The sequence below is a fragment of the Miscanthus floridulus genome, chromosome 12 (genome assembly GCF_019320115.1).
Source record: "Miscanthus floridulus cultivar M001 chromosome 12, ASM1932011v1, whole genome shotgun sequence".
NCBI lineage: Eukaryota > Viridiplantae > Streptophyta > Magnoliopsida > Poales > Poaceae > Miscanthus > Miscanthus floridulus.
In genome coordinates this window covers 19,432,264-19,451,761 of record NC_089591.1, presented here as the reverse complement: position 1 = coordinate 19,451,761, position 19,498 = coordinate 19,432,264, and the positions used below count along the sequence as shown (strand labels likewise).

At 47.5% G+C, this 19,498-nt stretch overlaps 2 protein-coding genes and 1 pseudogene across 2 annotated transcripts; all 3 read right to left on the bottom strand.

Annotated features, from left to right (window-relative positions):
- Positions 1-2,252, bottom strand: part of LOC136495604 (amine oxidase [copper-containing] gamma 2-like) — a 77,903-nt pseudogene extending 75,651 nt beyond the window's left edge.
- Positions 2,253-4,943: 2,691 nt separating this feature from the next.
- LOC136496360 (transketolase, chloroplastic-like) lies at positions 4,944-9,091 on the bottom strand. The gene is made up of 7 exons (XM_066492017.1): positions 8,611-9,091; positions 7,663-7,753; positions 7,465-7,570; positions 7,083-7,365; positions 6,842-6,990; positions 6,263-6,416; positions 4,944-6,153 (listed from the first exon to the last, which is right to left on the bottom strand). The coding sequence occupies exons 1-7, from the start codon at positions 9,043-9,045 to the stop codon at positions 5,197-5,199; spliced, it is 2,175 nt and encodes a 724-aa protein (XP_066348114.1). The 5' UTR covers positions 9,046-9,091; the 3' UTR covers positions 4,944-5,196.
- A 7,390-nt stretch (positions 9,092-16,481) lies between these two features.
- LOC136495603 (uncharacterized) lies at positions 16,482-17,835 on the bottom strand. The gene is made up of 5 exons (XM_066491489.1): positions 17,703-17,835; positions 17,554-17,592; positions 16,937-17,062; positions 16,724-16,848; positions 16,482-16,616 (listed from the first exon to the last, which is right to left on the bottom strand). The coding sequence occupies exons 1-5, from the start codon at positions 17,713-17,715 to the stop codon at positions 16,482-16,484; spliced, it is 438 nt and encodes a 145-aa protein (XP_066347586.1). The 5' UTR covers positions 17,716-17,835.
- Positions 17,836-19,498: the final 1,663 nt, after the last annotated feature.

Below are 19,498 nucleotides of genomic sequence, written 5' to 3'. Positions count from 1 at the left end.
CTCCGACCAACGCTGGTGCTTGTGTTGTGTGTGTGCGCGCTCTGTTCTTCCTCCCTTCTTCTATCTCTAGCCATAGTGTATAGTCGGTAATGCTGATAAGTGGTCGGCTCACCCGTGCCGAAAATCTAGGGCCAACACTGCACCCGTGCGCGCGACACCACCATGTCGCCGTGCGCGTCCGCCTTCATGTGGAACTCCCACCCACCCCACCGCACCGTGTGGCTGTCCACCGGCTCCACTCCCGGCCGCGACGGCCCTGGCTTCATCGACGGCGCCCGCACCTTCGGGAACCCCGCTTCACTCTTGGATGTCTGGTCGCCGTCGTCGTCTTCTTGCATGTGGCGGGCGTACCGGTAGTCGGTGTTGGCGGCGGGCGGGATAGGGATGCCGGCGCCGCGGTTGGAGATGCGGATGACCTCCCTCGTGTCCATGTCCAGCAGCACGGTGAGGCCCTCGATGGGGCGCATGTAGAAGTTGGCCGTGCCCTCCGCGGAGAAGCACTGGATCTTGATCAGCTAGCGGTTCTCCTCGGTGGGACCGTACCACCCGAGGGAGACGGGCAGGCAGGCGACATCGGACATATGGACGCCGTGCCGCTGGATGGTGGCGTTGAACGCCGGGTCACTGAAAGGGGCATAGCAGAGGGACACCTGCTCGTCCATGGTCATGGTCGGGTACCCGGAAGCTGGGACAGGCAGAGGAGTCACGGCGCCGCTGGCGAGGTGGCGAGGACGAAGGCCTCGCCGCGGAACCGGACCACCGCCACGGCGCGTCGCGGGGGCAGCGGGTCGGCGCCCTTCCGCCAGCTCAGGACGACGGGCTTGTCCGGCTCATCGAGCGCCAGCGAGTGCACGAACATGGACGACGGCGACGACGCGAACGGCGGGTGCGCGCGGAGGAACTCGCACGCGCGGTTTATCTCGGTAACCGTCAGTGGGTCGAGCGGATGCAGCGGCACGTCGTTCTCGTGCGACGGCGGCTCCGGCTTCGGCTTCTGCTTAATCCGGTCCGCCTGGCGGCACCCCCATGGCGCGAAGCGGGTGCAGCTGCTTCCTGCGGTGGCGTCATCGAAGAGTGAGGTGGTGGGTGTGTCGATTCCACGTGGGAGGCGGAAGGCCGAGCGGAGGTGGAGTGATCCATCAGAGCGGCTGTCTTCTTTTTGGTCTTGGAATGAGCTACCGAGTGAGAAGCGGGTCAGTATATATGGCGAGGCGGCGTCGCTCTTTGGCAGTTGCCGGTTGGGAACTACATTGTTTTTGAAGGATTGTGGTGACGTGTACGGACTATTGTTTTTGAAGGAACTACGTTGTTCTAAGTGCAAAGATTTTTCTTTGGCTACTGGCCGGCGAGTTTGAAGATGAGAGACGTCCAATAATTTCGTCAGGACTGTGGTGAGAGCAAATTTAATGGTGGAGGCAAGCACTTAGGCTACAGAGCCTCAACATTAGTTTATATATATATATAATATATAATAATTTCTCTCTTCACATCACATGTTCTAATACATCATGTTTTATTACCATAGACCTATCAGTCGTTTTCAGTTTGCCACTTACAACCTCCGTCTTAAAATAGAGTGTAGTGTGACTTCTAAAATTTATATTAAAATACAATATATTCTACATAATGACTATGTTTAGATTTGTTAATGTTTGTTAAAAAGGAAGCTATAATTTGAGGAGAAACTCTATAATTGGAATAATCAATGGGTACATGCGTCATTTGAGTGTTCCCTTAAGTTGTCTTAGAATTTTTAGAACGCACTGTATTGCAGGACGAAGAGAGTAAACGTTCTGAGCAAAAAGATGAGATAGCAAGAGGGCTGATGTCCTGATGATGCAGTGCACGTGCCCTAGTTACTTGTGCATACTCCCTCCGTCCCCTAAAAAGTGACGTTTTTAACTTTCAGACATCGTATTTGACCGTTCGTCTTATTTAAAAATTTGTATAAATTATAAAATAAATAAATCATTATTAAAGTATCTCTAATGATAAAATAAATCATAACAAAATAGATTATGTTTATACAAAAAATTTGAATAACACGGATGGTCAAACAAGATGTCTGAAAGTAAAAAATGACACTCTTTTTGGGACGGGGGAGTAGATGCAAAGTTGATTTCATTTATAAGGGTTAATTGCAATGGTGTCATTACAATTTTCGTGGTAGCGAGAAACACCATTAAAATTCACCTGTTCTAAGATGTGTAATTGTGATTTTACTTACAGCTAGAAACTGTCACATTATACATCTCCCCACAATAGGCTAGCTGCAAAGCTATTTACTTTTGAATAGACCAAAATACCCTCATAGTCCTCATTTTTCTCTCTTTCTTCCTCCTTTAGCCCCTCCTAGGGTCTGTAAGGAAAACGGACCCTAGGCCCATTTACTTTGGATTTTGATGTTTGATGACCAACACAACTAAATTGGATTAATGAATTTGTAAGTGATTGTTTTGTAGTTCAATATGGTACAAGGCGTGACTTGGACGAAGGCGACGTGATGATCCGATGATCAACACCTTAAGCAAGACCCTAGAAGCATAAGAGAAGACCCAAGATATCAAGCAAAGTCCAAGCACGAAGATAGGAACCAAACCGGACGTAAGATCACGAAGAAACGAGCTCACAGAGGTGACCGAACGCAGCACCGGACGCTGTCCTTAAAGCGACCGGACGCTCCGATCAGTTGCTCGGCAACAGCAGGCGTCAGCAGCAGTGATCGGACGCTGAAGACTAAAAGTGACCGGACGCACCGGTGGCACTGTTCATAATCCCGGCAACAGCTTAGTATTGACTGGACGCTGGCGGCTAATCGACCGGACGCAGGAACAACAGCGTCCAATCGAGTACAGAGAGGTTCCAGAGCGGCGAAATTGCGACCAGACGCGTCCGGTGGCATGTGACCGGACGCCAGCAGTGTTCGATCAGTTGATCGTGGCTCTAACGGTCGGGACGACCGGACACATCCGATCAGGATGACATGAGCGTCCGGTCAGTAGCAGAAAAGCGGGATTTCGTCCCTAACGGCTACTTTCTCCATGGGGCTTATAAATAGACCCCCCCAACCGGCTATTTCACAAGAGTAGAGCTGAGGAAACATATCTAGGATGTTGATACACCATTTTAGTGATATCCACATGCATAGTGCTTAGTGATTCATTAAGTGATTAGCGTAGGTGCTTTGCGAAGTGCCTAGGTTGATTAGACCACCGCTTATGCGCTTGCTCTAAGTTTTAGCCTAGTGTTTAGTGAGGTTTGCATACCTCTTACCACTCGGTGCTTGCGCGCACCATTGTTGTACATCGGAGGGGCTTATAGTTTTGCGAGATCACACCAACCGCGTTTATGGTGTGGCCACCACTGTCTACCGGAGGGAACAAGACCTGCGGCGTTTTGGCTGGAAGCTTGATAGTGAAGATGGCGGGGAGCGGTCCATGAGAGACTTTGCTACGAGTGGCTTAACCGGAGACCCACTTGCGCGTGGGTAAGGCCCGGAGCTATCTACAGAGTTATCCGATCGGGAGCTTGGCCCTTACGAGGGATTCCTTGCGAGGGGCTCCAATGAGGACTAGGGGAAAGCTTGTGCGCTTCTCGATACCTCGGTAAAAATACCGGAGTCGTCGACGGGAGTTTGCATATCTCTACGACTCTACCTTGCTCTTTAGCTTCCGCATTTTCATTATACACATTACTCCTTTTGCGGTAGGGATAGCAACACACTAGCAAAACCGTAATTGCACATTTAGATAGTTTATCTTTTGCATAGATTTTACTAAAGATAGAAAAAGAGGTCATAGTTTAGAGAAGTAGAATTTTAAGTTGTCTAATTCACCTCCCCTCTTAGGCATCACGGTCCCCTTCAGGGTCAACCGGTCAACGTCAGGACAGGGGGCGAGATCAGCTATCCCACTCCGGCTGCCACCGGACCAAGTGCAAAAAGCTCGACTTGCATGCTCATCATCTGGCCAACTGTTGTTCGCCGGCCAACCACCACTGTCGCACCGCTGACCCTAAGTGTTATGTCTGCGCCGCTCGGTCCTTGTTGGCATGTCTACCCCAGCCCATCTGTTGTTCGTCGGCTCAACACTCGACACTGGTCACACCTATATCAACGCTGCCTCCCCTTTAACCTAACATGGCAGCACCTCGAGTGGGCCCAGTTATGTCGATTCAGAGCTCATTGGTGCAGAGGCGCTCGTGTGCAGCCATGCATGGCCTGTCGTCACATTGACACGTGTGATGAGCTTCCCTACCCTCCCACCTCTGGTCTTGAACTTCGAGGCTTCGAGTGCATTGCTACCACCTAGACCTTGCGCTCGGTCTGGATCCGAGGAAGAGATCTCGTGGGCCGCCGCCGCTGGTGTTCCGATCCACCACCATGTGGTGGAGAACCTCGTGCCATACTGCCCCCATGGAGAGAGAAGAACTATGCTATTGTGGGCGAATGCACGAGGAAAAGGGCTAGTGAAATAGACCATATAAGTGGTGGAGGAGATGAGGGTAGTTGTCGGCATATTGGGGTTGACGCCAATGGAGAGCAAGCAGGGGAGAGCAAAAAGGGGCACAGAGATGAAGAAGAATAAAGAGGGATTACAGTCCATATGAAAATATAACGTATATAGCCTCCCCTCTGGCCCAAGGCCACCCCAAATGTAGGCCCAAGGCTGCGCCAAATATAGAGTGTGGTGTAATTAAGAGAGTACTAGAATTATAATGTCAAAAAAAGTGAATTATAGCGGCGTTTTCCAGCAATCCAATTAACCCCATTTGCAAAGGTGAGTAATAACTTCAAGTAGTTCTTCCTAGCCAAGGAAATATGTGTCTATTGAACTTGGCAAGCCTCATCGTTATTACTATTTTTTTTTTGGCGAGGGCCTGATCGTTATCTTTGCATATGAAGTAGAACAGAATTGAGGAAATGAATGTCACAAATTCACAATATAGTATAAAATCACAATTTGGCTGATAATATCACCAGCATTTTATTTCATGACATTAGGTTCTCAAAGTATGATTGTAGGAGCAAACGCATCATTAAGTGAACAGGCAACTTGCAGCTCGTAAAGGAGATCCTTAAAAGTTCATATACAACCACATGACCACAAATAGTGCTTCAAACCAGTGGCATCACTGAAATCTTAATACTGGAACATACCCATCAAAATATGTGTATTTCAGTAATGTGATGACCATTTATAGGGCCTCGGCTGCTGCAATGACGTTTTCCACTGTCAAACCAAGTTCCTTATATATTCTCCCCGCAGGAGCACTTATACCAAAACGGTCAATACCAATAGCTTTGCCTTTCTGTCCAATATATTTCTCCCATCCAAATGTGACCCCAGCCTCAATGCTAATTCTAGAAGTAACCTCATTTGGGAGAACACTTTCCTTATAATCCTCAGGCTGCTCTTCAAATAATTCCCAGCAAACTAGTGAAACCACTCGTACGGTTCTCCCCTTATTCCGCAGCTCACCTGCTGCATTTTCTGCAATCTCAAGCTCTGAACCAGTGCCAATGAGAATGAAATCAGGTTTGTTGCCTGATGAGTTATCGGAAATAATATATCCTCCTTTAGAAACAGCATCAACCGATGTTCCTTTCAGCTGCAGAAGCTTCTGCCGTGAGAGGGCAATGATTGAGGGCCTTTTCCTATTAAGAACTGCAATCTTATAGGCCCCTGATGTCTCGTTTCCATCAGCTGGACGAAGCATTAAAATGTTAGGCATTGCTCGGAGGCTGAATAACTGCTCAACAGGCTGATGGGTTGGCCCATCTTTCCCAAGGCCAATGGAGTCATGAGTCATCACGAAGATCACTCCAGATTCGCTTAAGGCTGAAAGGCGGATGGAAGCTCTCATATAGTCAGTGAACACAAAGAATGTTGCACAATAAGGTATCAGACCAGGGCTATGAACAGCGATGCCATTCGAAATGGCACCCATCCCATGCTCTCTCACACCAAAACGAATGTTTCTCTCTTGAGGAGTATCCCTCTGGAAGTCACCAAACATCTTAAGCATTGTCATATTTGATGTTGCAAGATCAGCACTACCTCCAAGAAATCCAGGTATCACTTTGGCAAGTGCATTCAAGCACTGTTGAGATAAGTTCCTAGTAGCATCAGGAGAGATTTCAGGAGCATAGGTCTGCAACGCGACAAACAAACAGAACATTTAAATGCAAATATATCTATCATTCACATGGATAACGGAATATTGATTACACATGACAGTTGACGTTCAGAAGAGCACTAACTGGAAGAGCATTGTCCCATCCTGAAGGCAGTTCCCCTGAAATTATGCTCTTTAACTCAGCAGCCTCCTGGTGGTATTTCTTTTCATATTCTACAAACCTGGCATTCCATTCAGCTTCAAGTGAAGCACCCTCATCAATATGGAGGCTCCAGTGCCTGCGATTGATAAGTTACATAATTACACTTGTGTGCAGAACATATTGAGTTTAAATACACTAATTTACTCTGAGTATAAATATTTTTATCCAAATCACATCATACATATAACCAGAACCATTAAATATTTTACTTCAACCAGATCAAACATTTAAGATCTTGTACAGGAAGAACAATTTCATCTGAGAAAAATGAAACAAAGCATGGGTGCAGGTGGTTCTTAGATCATCGTTGTGTAGTAGAATTCTTTCTGACCCCTCCATTACTTTTGAGACCAGGTGCAAATATATCATGGTGATTTACTGTTTGCTTATTATAGCTCACACCCCTCTTTGAGAAACAGAACTCAATTAGCTATTTATAGTAATTTTCTCTTACAGTGCAGCATGAGTTTAGCAATAACATCATTGCTGAATAAAACATACCTCTTCACCTCATCTGGAACATGGAAAGGCTCATGAAGCCAGCCAAGATTGCTTCTAGTTGCCTCTACTTCTTTTGAACCTAAAGCAGTACCATGAACACTATATGTGTTGGCCTTATTCGGAGATCCAAAACCAATAGTGGTAGTCACCTATAAATTATAATGTGCCATTTATCTCATGGAGCTGCAGCAAAATGACAAGCAAATGAATAAATAAATAATATTACCAGACTGCCAGTTACCTTGATGAGAGTTGGCTTGTCTTTAACTCCCTTCGCTTCCTTTATTGCGGCACGTATGTCATCATACCCAGTGTTGCCATTCTTCACCCAGATAGTATGCCATCCTAGTGCCTCATATCGTGCAAGCACATCTTCAGTGAATGCAATATCTGTATTACCATCAATTGATATGTGGTTGTCATCATAGAAAGCAATCAATTTTCCAAGGCCCCAGTGACCAGCAAGAGAGGCCGCTTCATTAGAAACACCTTCCATTTGGCAACCATCCCCAAGTATAGCATACCTAAGTAAGAACACCGAGTAACAACACCATATTACCAACATCCTAATTTGTGCATCACGAAAGTAACTCCAATTATAATGCAAGTGGCTAGTAATTTACGTGTAATGGTCCACGATTTTCATGTCAGTCCTGTTGAAACGTGAAGCTAGATGTTTCTCAGCAAGTGCTAATCCAACAGCATTTGCAAAACCCTGCCCCAGAGGACCTATATGACATAAGAAAAGTTTAGATATCAATTTAACTTTCAGACGAAGGCATAAGAGGAAAAACAAAATTTAAAATGTTTCAGCTGGCAACCAGTGGTGACTTCAACACCAGGTGTTTCAAAATTCTCTGGGTGACCAGGAGTTCTGCTTCTCCATTGTCGGAAAGCTTTTAGATCATCCATCTGCGACAATAAACATGGTTGTAAATATAAAAGTCAGAGTAAGATCATGCGAGACGAAGAGGGATAGTCACATAGAAATGAGAAATGAGCACACATGCATTGAAAGAACATAGCAAAACAGGATATGAAACAGAGTAACATGTTGGTGGATCAGTACCACTGTGAAAAGCTTAAGAGTTATGAGCCCTTTTGCTTTCAGAACAGTTTACTTTAATTCCCAAGCACTAAATCCGTAATATAAATCTCTACCATCTACCAATTTCGGTTCACAAACTTTCGTCAAATCTTTCTAAGAAACCTTAAGGTTAAGGGTATGTTTGGAACCTAGGAAAAATATAACTGTTCCTACTTTTTTTTTGTGTGAAATTGAAGTGATTACCCTATACGATGCTTGCAAAATTCATGTCCAAATGAACTTATTCCTTTGTACTCCCCCATCACATAAAAAGTGTCATTCTCGCTTTGTAAGAAAGAAAATATGTTGAATTTCACCAAATATATAAAAAAATATTAATATTTATAGTACAAATATTAACATTTTTATAATAAACTTATTTGCACATACAAATATTACTAATATTTTCTACAAACTTAGTCAAACAAGTTTGACTAATATGACTCCTGTGGGACTATTTTTAATTTTTCTGAAGTCTGTGACTCTTTTTATGGGACGGAGCCATTGATTTAAGAAAAAACTGAACGATGGGAAGAGTTACGACTTGCGTCCAACTGATTGCCGTGATCATTATCACTCCGCAAGGATTCACCCCTTTCGGGACTACAATAGTACATATTTAAGTTTTGCAGCCCGGAATTCATCAACATCAACACCGGTGTTTAGCAACGAACCAGCTCACCTTGACTGCATCGTACCCGGCGAGGTGGAGAAGCGCGTACTGGAGCATGCACCCGTGGCCGGCGGAGAGCACGAAGCGGTCGCGGTCGAACCAGGCGGGGTTCTTCGGGTTGAAGCGGAGGAACTCGTCGAACAGGACGTGTCCCAGCGGCGCGCAGCCCATGGGGAGGCCTGGGTGCCCGGACTGCGCCTTCTCCACGGCGTCCACGGCCAGGAACCGGATCGTGTTCACCGACTGCTCCACCAGCTCGGGCTCCGCCGGCTGGGTTCTTGCGCGGAGCGCGGTGGTCAGCCGCGCGCCTGGCCTGGCCGCGGCAGCCAAAGGGAGGAGGGAGCAGGTGGAAGAGCGGAGAAGGCGGAGGACGCCACGGCCGGAGCCGGGCGCCGCGGCAGCGGAAGCAGTGGACGCAGGGGTGGTGGAGGCTGGTGTCACCATGGTTGCGGGCGGATGCTTCTCGGACGCGCGTCGCGGTCACGTTAACGAAGAGGGCCAGTCAATGCGGCAGTGCGGAGGTGGCGTACTGGCGTGACACCTGGTCACCGGAAAGTGTAGGCTGCTCACCAAATGTGGTGGGGCCGGCGTGGAAGCAACTGAATTATGCCACGTCTCGCTCGACGTGTTTTCTCTAGTGAAATTCGTGGTTGTTAGGCGTTTGGATAGGTAGGACTTAGGACAGAGAAAGAGATATAGTATATAGAGAATTATCTATTTGATGCTAAAATAAATTTTGTTTATGCACTTAAAAAGTTGAACTTTTTTCTCTTGTACTGAGTTGAGAGTTTCTTTTCTAAATTTTTCTTCTCTAAATTGCACTACCATCCATTTGGTCCAACAACGGTGTTAAGTGGTTGTCAAAATACCATGTATATCCTTAGAAAAAGAATAAATGGATAGGTTGTCAAATAAAGAAAGCATAAATATCGCAAATATACCTATGAACTAAAACATAAGGCTCTCATAATTAAAGATTGCAAATAAGTAATCAATAATTTTTAAATTATAAGTAAGAGTAGGTACACCTAGTTTCATGCACAGGCTTCACAAATTTCATCACAATATCAGCATACTTAAAGAAAAAAAAGAGGAACCACAACTTGCACACCCACATTAGCTTAACAAATCCATACAATAGGTCCGCACCATATATGCATATATTAGAGATCTCCATACATTACCAGATTCATAACACACATGAGTTCAAGTTTGCATTGTTCTACATACATGAGTTGCACTACATTATAGTTCATAGAGCTCCATCTACATACAGAATCACAAGCTCAACCTTTTTTTTTGCTTCTTGTGCTCTTTGCAGACTAGCAAGGTCAGTTGTTTAATTCCTAGTGCCCATTGCAAGCCTGTCAAATGCCAGCATAGTATTTTTTTGGCTTTGAAGCAAGTTGTTTGTTTCTCCTTTGGCCTTCTCTTTGATTGGAGAATGAAGTTTGATGGAAATTGGCTCAGGCTGATTAGATCCTCTTCTTGACCTGCACATGTAGATGTATCGAAGTTGACGTTGGATGTAACAAGATCAGGAAGAAAGTACCATATGAAATGTAACATCTTACCTTTTTGATGCTCTAGAGTTGATGTTACCATGTGTCTTGTTTTTCTGGCTTGTAATCTCCATGCTTTGGCTACGGTTAGAGAGGGGTAAGGTAATTAAATTGGAAACCATGTTTCATTCAATCAAATACAAAATTTAGAACTAATCAACTCTACTAGTTTGAACTCTTTGAAGGTCCAGATGTAGATTAAGCCTTTTTTTCTTCTTCTTAGTTGTTGTCTTCTTAATTGGAGACTTCTTAGTTGTAGTTCCCAAGATTTAACTATGCTATTAAAGAATGTAATTAGAAATCATCACGAGTAGTATGTTCAGAGTAGAGATATGAACATGGCAAAGATTGCATTACCTAGGTGAAAAAAACATAGATGGTGCTGGTACTTCATCCTCTAAAGGCATAATAGAACTTTGAGCTGACTTTGTAATCTTTCCCTTCTTCTTTCATGGTCCTCTACATTGAGCAATAAGAGATTAGTTAGAAGGTTGTTTACAACTATTTGATAAGGCACAACATAGACACATTTCTTACCTCACGACCTTCATAACTTCAATGTCATCTAGGTGTCCTTGCTTGCAATTGTGCTAACGATGCCCATAGTCCTAGCAAATAGGACATCAGTGCTGGCCCTTTCTTTTTCTTCTTCGTAGTGTCACCTTTATGTCTCTTAGTTTTAAGCCTACCTGCTACATGTTGAAAGGTCCTAATGGCTAGAGGGGGGGTGAATAGCCTAATAAAAATTTCTACAACAACACTTAACCAAATGGTTAGACAATTATGAGGCGAAGCGAGTGTTGCGCTAGCCTACTCAAAATGCAAGCCACCTACCACAATTCTAGTTTAGATAGTGTCAATTCACACAAAAGCAATGACACTACCCTATGTTAGTGTGCTCTTAAAGGCTAACTAAAGAGCCACACCGACCAAGCATGCAAGCTCTCACAACTAGCTACACTAAAGAGCTTGTCAACTAGTTTGCGGTAAAGTAAATAGAGTGATCAAGAGGGTTATACCGCCGTGTAGATGAATGAACCAATCAATCACGAAGATGAATAACAATGATGACCAATCACCTCGGAATCAATGATGAACACAATGATTTTTTACCGAGGTTCACTTGCTTGCCGGCAAGCTAGTCCTCGTTGTGGCGATTCACTCACTTGGAGGTTCACTTGGAGAATGTGACAGACCGTCTGCGGGTGGTGGACGAGCGCATGGAGCAGGCCACAACAACAATGGTCAGCGGCAAGTTGCTGCTGATAGAGGAGTGGGCTGCTCGGATAAAAGAGAAAAAGTCCGGGGAAGCCTCCTCCAGCCGCGGTGGTGATGGCAAGTGCCGCGGCAAGGCTTCTTCGGAGAAGAAGAAGGTTGACTCCAACGCCTGCCGACGCTGTGGGAAGAAGGGCCATTGGGCAAAGGAGTGCTCAAATCCCAAGAAGGAGAAGAAGGCTGAGGCTCATTTAACGCAGACTGATGAGGATTATGAGGCCACTCTCCTGATGGCGACATTCTGTGCACTGCACGACGTTGAGGCCAAGGTGAAGGGAGAGGTGATGGCGGTGGAAGGGCACGGCAAGGCTCTGAAGGCTGTTAACCTCAACGAACCGTGCGCCCAAGTCCACCTCGGATGTGTGGGCGGCGAGCAGGAGCAGCGGTGGTACCTGGACTCCGGCGCTAGCAACCACATGACGGGCTCCAAGGCAGCCTTCTCTGAGCTCGACCGCAACGTGACCAGCACGGTGAAGTTCGGTGACGGTTCAAGGGTGGCGATCCGATGGCGCGGCACCATCATCTTCAGGTGCCAGAATGGCAAACACTGCGTCCTGACGGATGTATATTAAATCCCGCAGCTGCGTTCAAGCATCGTCAGCATTGGCTAGCTGGATGAGCGCGGCAGCGAGGTACTGATCAAGGACGATGTCCTTAGGATCAGAGACCGGGAGCAGCGCCTTCTTGCCAAGGTGAAGAGGTCCCGGAACTGCTGTACCTGCTCGATTTAAAGGTGGAGCAGCCCATCTGCTTGGCTGCATGGCATACGAAGTACCGCATGACAGAGGCCCTCGAGCTGGTCCATGGTGACCTCTGCGGGCCGATCACGCCGGCGACGCACGGCGGGCGCAAGTACTTCATCCTGCTGGTGGATGACTGCAGCCGGTTCATGTGGCTGCAGCTTCTGACCAGCAAGACCGAGGCAGCGGAAGCGGTCAAGAAGTTCAAGGCACGTGCGGAGGCGGAGAGCGGCAAGAAGCTGCGCGTGCTGCGGACTGATCGCGGTAGCGAATTCACTTAAGTGGAGTTCGCTACGTACTGCGCGGATTAGGGTGTGGTGCCCATTTGAGATTGGGTCTAAGTGCAAATTGAATAACCGGCTCAGCCACTGTATTACTTGGCACAACAATTAGAAAAGGCTTACTAGTCCTTTGAACCCATTTGAGATTAAATGCCTCACGCCTTTTAGCACATTATTTGGCCTTGTGACCGTAATTGTGGCAGAACAAGCAACGAATTTTACTTAGGCAGTCTCTGACAAGGTGTCTAGGACTTAAGCACCTGAAGTAGCGGCGGGAACAAGTGTCTGGGGGTGGAATGAGGCGATCACCTTGGGAAGTCAGACCCACGTTAGCTTGAGCTGGAATGCTTCTGGAACTGTTTGCAGGATGCCTAGGTTCATCAATAGAAACCTTCTGGATTTGATGAACACCGGAACTAGAACATCAGTTAACAATAAAACTAGTAGCACGACCAATAGTATGGGAAGCCCGAACAGAGAGATGCTCATCAAAGATAGGGCAGTAAATTCCTCCAATCTTTATCACTGAAGCAAGTTCTCTTGGCTGAGATTTTGAGATAGGAGAGTCTTGAACAAGCTTGTGCTGAAAAGAAACTCTTTTGTGACTGCTGCTCCTCCTGGGCTGATGGAAGGGGCTGGTCCTGGACCTGATGAGGCGCAAGGCCCAATCGCTGACAACTTCGTCATGGGCCATGGTGAGGCAACGGAGGGGAATCCCCTAGTCTTGCCGGCCTCACCATGGTTACCGCCGCACCCCACCTCAGGCTTGGCCACTGAAGAAAATCCCCCAAGGTCGCCGGCTGCTCTTGCCTCCCCATGGACCTCTCCCCCACCAGAGTTCAGGTCTCTGGGTTCGCCTCCGGGTTTGGGCAAACGCTCTGCGAACCTGCTACAAGTCTACTCGCGTCGCCGCTCTCGCCCGCGCGGGGCTGCTCTTCCAGAGAGCTCCACGTTGGCGCCGACGATAGAGCTGGAGGCCGAGGTCTCCCCCAAATCTCCGTGTATACCGGCGGGGGATGTGGCAGCTCCGGCTCCGTCCCCAGCCATGACACCTTCATCAGCAAGCTCTCCCGTCGGACAGCAGGCCTGCTGCCAGTCCCCACCATCAGCAAACGTTGCGCAAAAGCTCTGCCACCTGGTGAGACTCCACGGCGTAGTCGACGTCTTGCGGGGGCAGTGGCTGAGTTCCAACCGGTGGACTGGGCAAGGCGGTCGAAAAAGAAGGTTATGCGCTCGCTGGAAATCATTAGTGAGCAGAATGGTGTCTGTCAGCAGGCTGAAGAGGAGTATTGTAAGCTTTTTGAAAACCCACTTCCTGACATCCATCTGATTGGTTTGGCTGCCCTGTTCAACTGGTCCATCCCCGAGTTCTGTGAGGATGATGATCAAGTTGGTGAAGATGTAGTAGCCACATAAGCTGCTCTGGTCTGTGCTCTTGGTCGTTTTTTCACAATCTTGTAATGGATCCAGCTAAAATTTTAATTTGGAATGTAAGGGCCCTCAATTCTACAGCAAGGCAAGATTCTCTCCGCACTCTTGTGGAAGCTTCCCGGTCAGATATTGTGTGCATCCAGGAAACAAAAATCTCTACGTCAGCCAGGCGAGTGATCCTGTCTGCTCTGGGGACTGATTTCTCAGAGTTTGCTGAGCTCCCCTCTGTAGGTGCTAGCGGTGGTATTCTTGTTGCTTGGCGTCGTCATCTTGGTACTGCAGGGGCCTGCCATGTGAATAACAACAGCGTAACTGTTCAACTATGCCCGGTTAATGGTGTTTCCTGGTGGTTAACCTGTGTGTATGGTCCTCAGGGCATGGATGAGAAAATCCAGTTTCTACAGGAGCTGAGAGATATCAGAGGGGGCTGTCCTGATCCATGGGTTCTTGTTGGCGATTTTAACTTGATTTACAAAGAGGAAGACAAGAATAATGATAACTATAACCGAGCAATGATGGGTCGTTTCAGACGTTTAATTAATGATCTTGCTATCAAGGAAATTCCTCTACATGGTCGGAAGTATACATGGTCAAACCAGCAAAATAATCCTACTTTGGTAAAGCTGGACAGGGTGTTTTGTTCAGTGGACTGGGAGGATCTTTTCCCAAACTGTCTGCTGCAAAGCATGGCTTCGGAGGACTCAGACCATTGCCCTCTTTTGCTTGGACTTCAGGATAATAAATCAGGTCGCAGACGCTTTCATTTTGAAGCTTTTTGGCCTAAGCTTGAGGGTTTTCAGGAAACTATAGCAGCTGCTTGGGCCTCAGTGCCGGCTGGTCCTTGTCCTTTCTCCACCTTGAACCTCAAGTTCAAAGCTGCCACTAAAGCTTTACAGAGTTGGAGTGATAAATCAGTGGGTCACGTTAATTCTCAGCTAGCCCTTGCCTGTGAAATCCTCCATCAGCTGGAGATCGCCCAGGACAGTCGCACCCTCTCACCAAGAGAAGACTGGCTGAAAAATAATCTTAAGAAGCATTGCCTTGCTCTTGCATCCCTCAAGCGGACAATTGCCCGTCTTCGCTCAAGAATTGATTGGGTACGTGATGGGGACGCCAACACAAAGTTTTTCCAACTCCATGCCCGTCACCGCAAGAGGAAGAACTTCATAGGCAAGCTGGTTTCAGGTGACCAGATCTACACCAAACATGAAGACAAAGCAAGATTGTTAGATGAATTCTATGAGGGCTTGCTTGGGACAAGCCTGGACAGAGCGCGTACTATCAACCTTGATGCGCTTGGGATCCTCTCCCATGATTTGGCTGATCTTGAGCTCCCTTTTACTGAAGAAGAGGTGTGGAAAACAATCAAGCAACTGCCTCCGGACAAAGCGCCCGGTCCAGATGGTTTTACTGGCAGATTTTACAAGGCTTGCTGGCCGGTTATAAAGAAAGATATTATGGCTGCAGTTTCTGCTGTATGGAGTAGGAGATTTGCTGGTTTTGAGGTACTTAATGCAGCTTACATCACTCTTCTACCTAAAAAGGAGGAAGCTGAGCAACCACAAGACTTTCGGCCTATCAGCTTGGTACATAGTTTTGCTAAGTTGATCACTAAAATGTTGGCGAATCGACTTGCATGTCGGCTGCAGCAGATGGTGTCTCCCAATCAAAGTGCTTTTATGAAAGGGCGTTTCATACAGGACAACTTCATGCTAATTCAGCAAACGGCAAGATTTCTCAATCAACAAAAGCAGCCCAGAATCCTTCTAAAATTAGACATCTCAAAGGCCTTTGATTCAGTTTCTTGGCCCTTTTTGCTTGAGGTTCTGCAGCACTTAGGCTTTGGCCAAATCTGGAGGGACATAATCAGCGGGTTACTCTCCTCCTCTTCTACTCAAGTAATTTTGAATGGGATCCCTGGGGAGCGTATTTCTCACCGGAGAGGACTAAGGCAAGGTGACCCGTTATCACCCATGCTTTTTATTCTTGTTATGGATGTGTTGGGACATATGGTAGCCAAGGCAGCCGCTGATGTTTTGTTGCAGCCACTATCATCTCGTGCTCTTCAACATCGTATATCTCTCTATGCCGATGATGTGGTTCTTTTTCTCCGGCCGGAGGCAACGGATATTGCTGTCATAATGAACATCCTCCGACTTTTTGGTGATGCTTCAGGTCTCAAAACCAATTTGCAGAAAAGCAATGTGTTACCAATCAGGTGTGGGCATACAGAACTGGCCTTGGTACAGGAACTTCTCCCCTATGCGCTCATGGATTTTCCCTGCAAATATTTGGGGTTGCCTCTCTCTCTCAAGAAGTTAACTAAGGAACAAATCCAAGCTACTATAGATAGAATAGCTGATCGGCTTCTGGGATGGAAAGCAGACCTCATGACATGGGCAGGACGAAGGATTCAGGTGCAGTTTGTCCTCACAGCCATGCTTATTTATTTGGCAATGGCAGTTGATTTCCCACCATGGGCAATGAAAGCTGTGGACAAACTGCGGAGAAGTTTTCTTTGGAGGGGCCGCAAAGATGCTCGTGGAGGACACTGTCTTGTGGCTTGGGGAAAGGTTACCCGTCCACTTGAACTACATCATTTTGCAGTTTTCTGGACGACGGAGAGGCCTCACAATTTTAGTTTTAATCAAACAAATGTTGTGATAAAAATCATAGATCAACAGATCACCGTTGGTAACTTCATCATTTTGCAAATACACATTGATCTACAGAGGAGAAAAAAGGGCAAAAATTAGTTTTTGTAAAAAGGCATTACCCAAACTTCACCAATACAGAAAGGCATTACCCAAAAAGAATACAAGGATGGACCAACCTTAAGCTTCTCAGCAAGTACATCTGCATCTTGATGTTTCAACAAGTTTACAACTGTCACAATTAAGATAATACCATCTGATAACTCAACAATGGTACCAGAGCAAGCAAAATGTTGTGTATCTCCTACAGTATACAAAATTAATTTGTCATGAAACGAATGACTTGAAACCAGAATAACCAATAGGTGAATGTCAATCAATGAAAGGTTCACCTGAAAAGGATACAAGTGCTACCATAGAAGGAGTAACCTGTAAAACCAACTTCTCAACCTCCCAACTCGCCTCTTTAAGAGTAGATGAATACACAACATCCGGAGCATAACAATATGGGTGCCACTCTGGTATAAATTTTAAAGAGGTAACTGTGAATTTATAAAGGTTTTACTTGTACATAACAGATTTATAACAAAACGCAGACAGGGTATTTCCAGGCCAGTTTGAACTATGTAACACATAAAAAGAGTAAATGGTAATATGACTGCGATGTAAATGAGATCATCTGGTTTATCACTGATAACTAATCTGAAGTGTTGTTTCAGTTAATTCAGATGACACATTTTACATGAATAACAGATGCATATGTTCTATTATATTTTCATTCTTCTTAATCTTGCTTTTGGCTGGCCCATTTGAACTAGCTTTGAGTTGAGTGAAAATAAATGGTCATTTTTAGAGGAAAAATATAGTACATTAATTATGAATGGATGCCATTAATACTCTTCAACAATTATTGTTTGTGCAGCTCAGATAGAAAAATATCTGTAAACATTCAGAATATCCAGTTAAGAAAACTCTTTCAGCAACAAAAGATAATAGAAAGGGGACACACCATTCATTAGTGCACTTTCATCCGCATTTAATACCTTAGCTGCAAAGAGTAGTTAAAATACACTGGAGTTAGTGACAGTAATTAAGATAGGAGTGGCAGGAGACAGAAGCAAGGGTGGATGTTTACTTGTATGGGTACTAGATGAATACCCGGCGTTGTCATGTGGGGCCGCCCCTATTCTAGGAAACGGCGTGCCCGAGACGTCCGTCGCGCTACTGAACGCGCGACTGGCTCACAGCCGTCGGCCTCAGGCCATGCGGAGCAGGCTGTTTCAATCAGCGGCTAGGAATAGAAAGAGAGATCAAATTAGTTCCTAAGATTGAGGAGTAATTAGCTCCTAGTTGTTAGGCTCAAGGCCTATTTAGCCATGTACGTGGACAATGAAGAAGGCAAGCAAGTCATTACCCATCTAATCTATCCTTTCCCTAATCTAAACAAGCCACCTGCGGAGGGGTAAAACCTCGCGGTGAGCCTGGAGCGCGACTACGAGTTACGTAGTCACGGTGCGGCGTCCCTAGGCGCTGACGCCCTTGACAACCTGGTATCGCGGTCCGGGTTCTCCTCCGGCTCGCCACCGCCGCCGTCGATTCGCACTCACTCCCCCCAGCCTTCCCCACCGCGCCCCACTGTCTCCACCCATCCAGCACCACCTCCAGCCGACGTCATGGGAGAGCAGCCCAACGCCGCCCTTCAGGCCACCCTGGACGCGTTAGCCGCCACCCTAACGACGCTCCAGACCTCAGTCGAGTCCAATACCCAGGCGATCAAGCGCCTGAGCGAGGAGCGTTCCTCGTGGTCGTCATCCTCCAAGGCCGGGACAGGCGAACACCATCAGGATCGGCCGACGCGGTTCCAGAAGCTCGACTTTCCACGCTATGATGGCAAGTCTGATCCGCTGATCTTCATCAACCGGTGCGAGTCCTACTTCCACCAGCAGCGGATCATGGAGGAAGAGGTGTGGATGGCTTCCTACAACCTGGAAGAGGGCACCCAGATGTGGTACATCCAGGTCCAGGAAGACGAGGGCATTCCCTCGTGGCGCCGCTTCAAGGACCTTCTCCATCTCCGCTACGGGCCACCGCTGCGCTCCAACCCCCTCCACGAATTGGCTTCATGCAAGCACACGGGCACCGTCGCGGACTACTAGGACCGCTTCCAAGCGCTCCTCCCCCGTGCTGGGTGCCTCGATGAGGACCAGCGCGTCCAGCTCTTCACCGGGGGCCTTCAGCCGCCGCTCAGCCTCGACGTCGAGGTCCACAATCCGCAAACCCTTGCCGGCGCTATGAGCCTCGCCCGCAAGCTGGAGTTATAGGAGCAGTACGCGGCGCCAGCCCTGCGAGCAGCGACAAGGGGACTGCTGCCCGCGCCTCCGCATCGCCTGGCGCTGCCTGCACCACCGGGGGCCAATCATCCTGCCCCAAACACCGTCACCATGGAGGGCCGACCGATCAAGCGTCTCTCCACAGCCGAACAGGAAGAGCGCCGCCGGCTGGGCCTCTGCTACAACTGCAACGAGAAATTCGTTCGCGGTCACAACCGCGTCTGCAAACGCCTATTTTTACTAGATGGCGCCGTGGAGGACACGGAGGATCTGCCGGAATCCTCCGAACTGGCGGCCGCTGAGGAGTCGCCCCTCTTCTCCCTTCACGCCATCGCGGGCGTCCGCTTCACCGACACCATGCAGCTCGGCGTTGACCTCGGCGGTACCTCACTCATCGCGCTTTTGGACTCGGGGTCTACTCACAATTTCATCTCCGAGTCCGCGGCGCAGCGCACCGGTCTACCCCTCCAACGCCGTCCTCGCCTCACGGCTACAGTGGCGAACGACGAACGTGTGTCTTGCGTCGGCGTCATCCGCCAGGCCGCGATCACCATCCACGACGACCTCTTCCACGCCGATCTTTTTATCATGCCGCTTGCAGGTTACGACATGGTGTTGGGCACA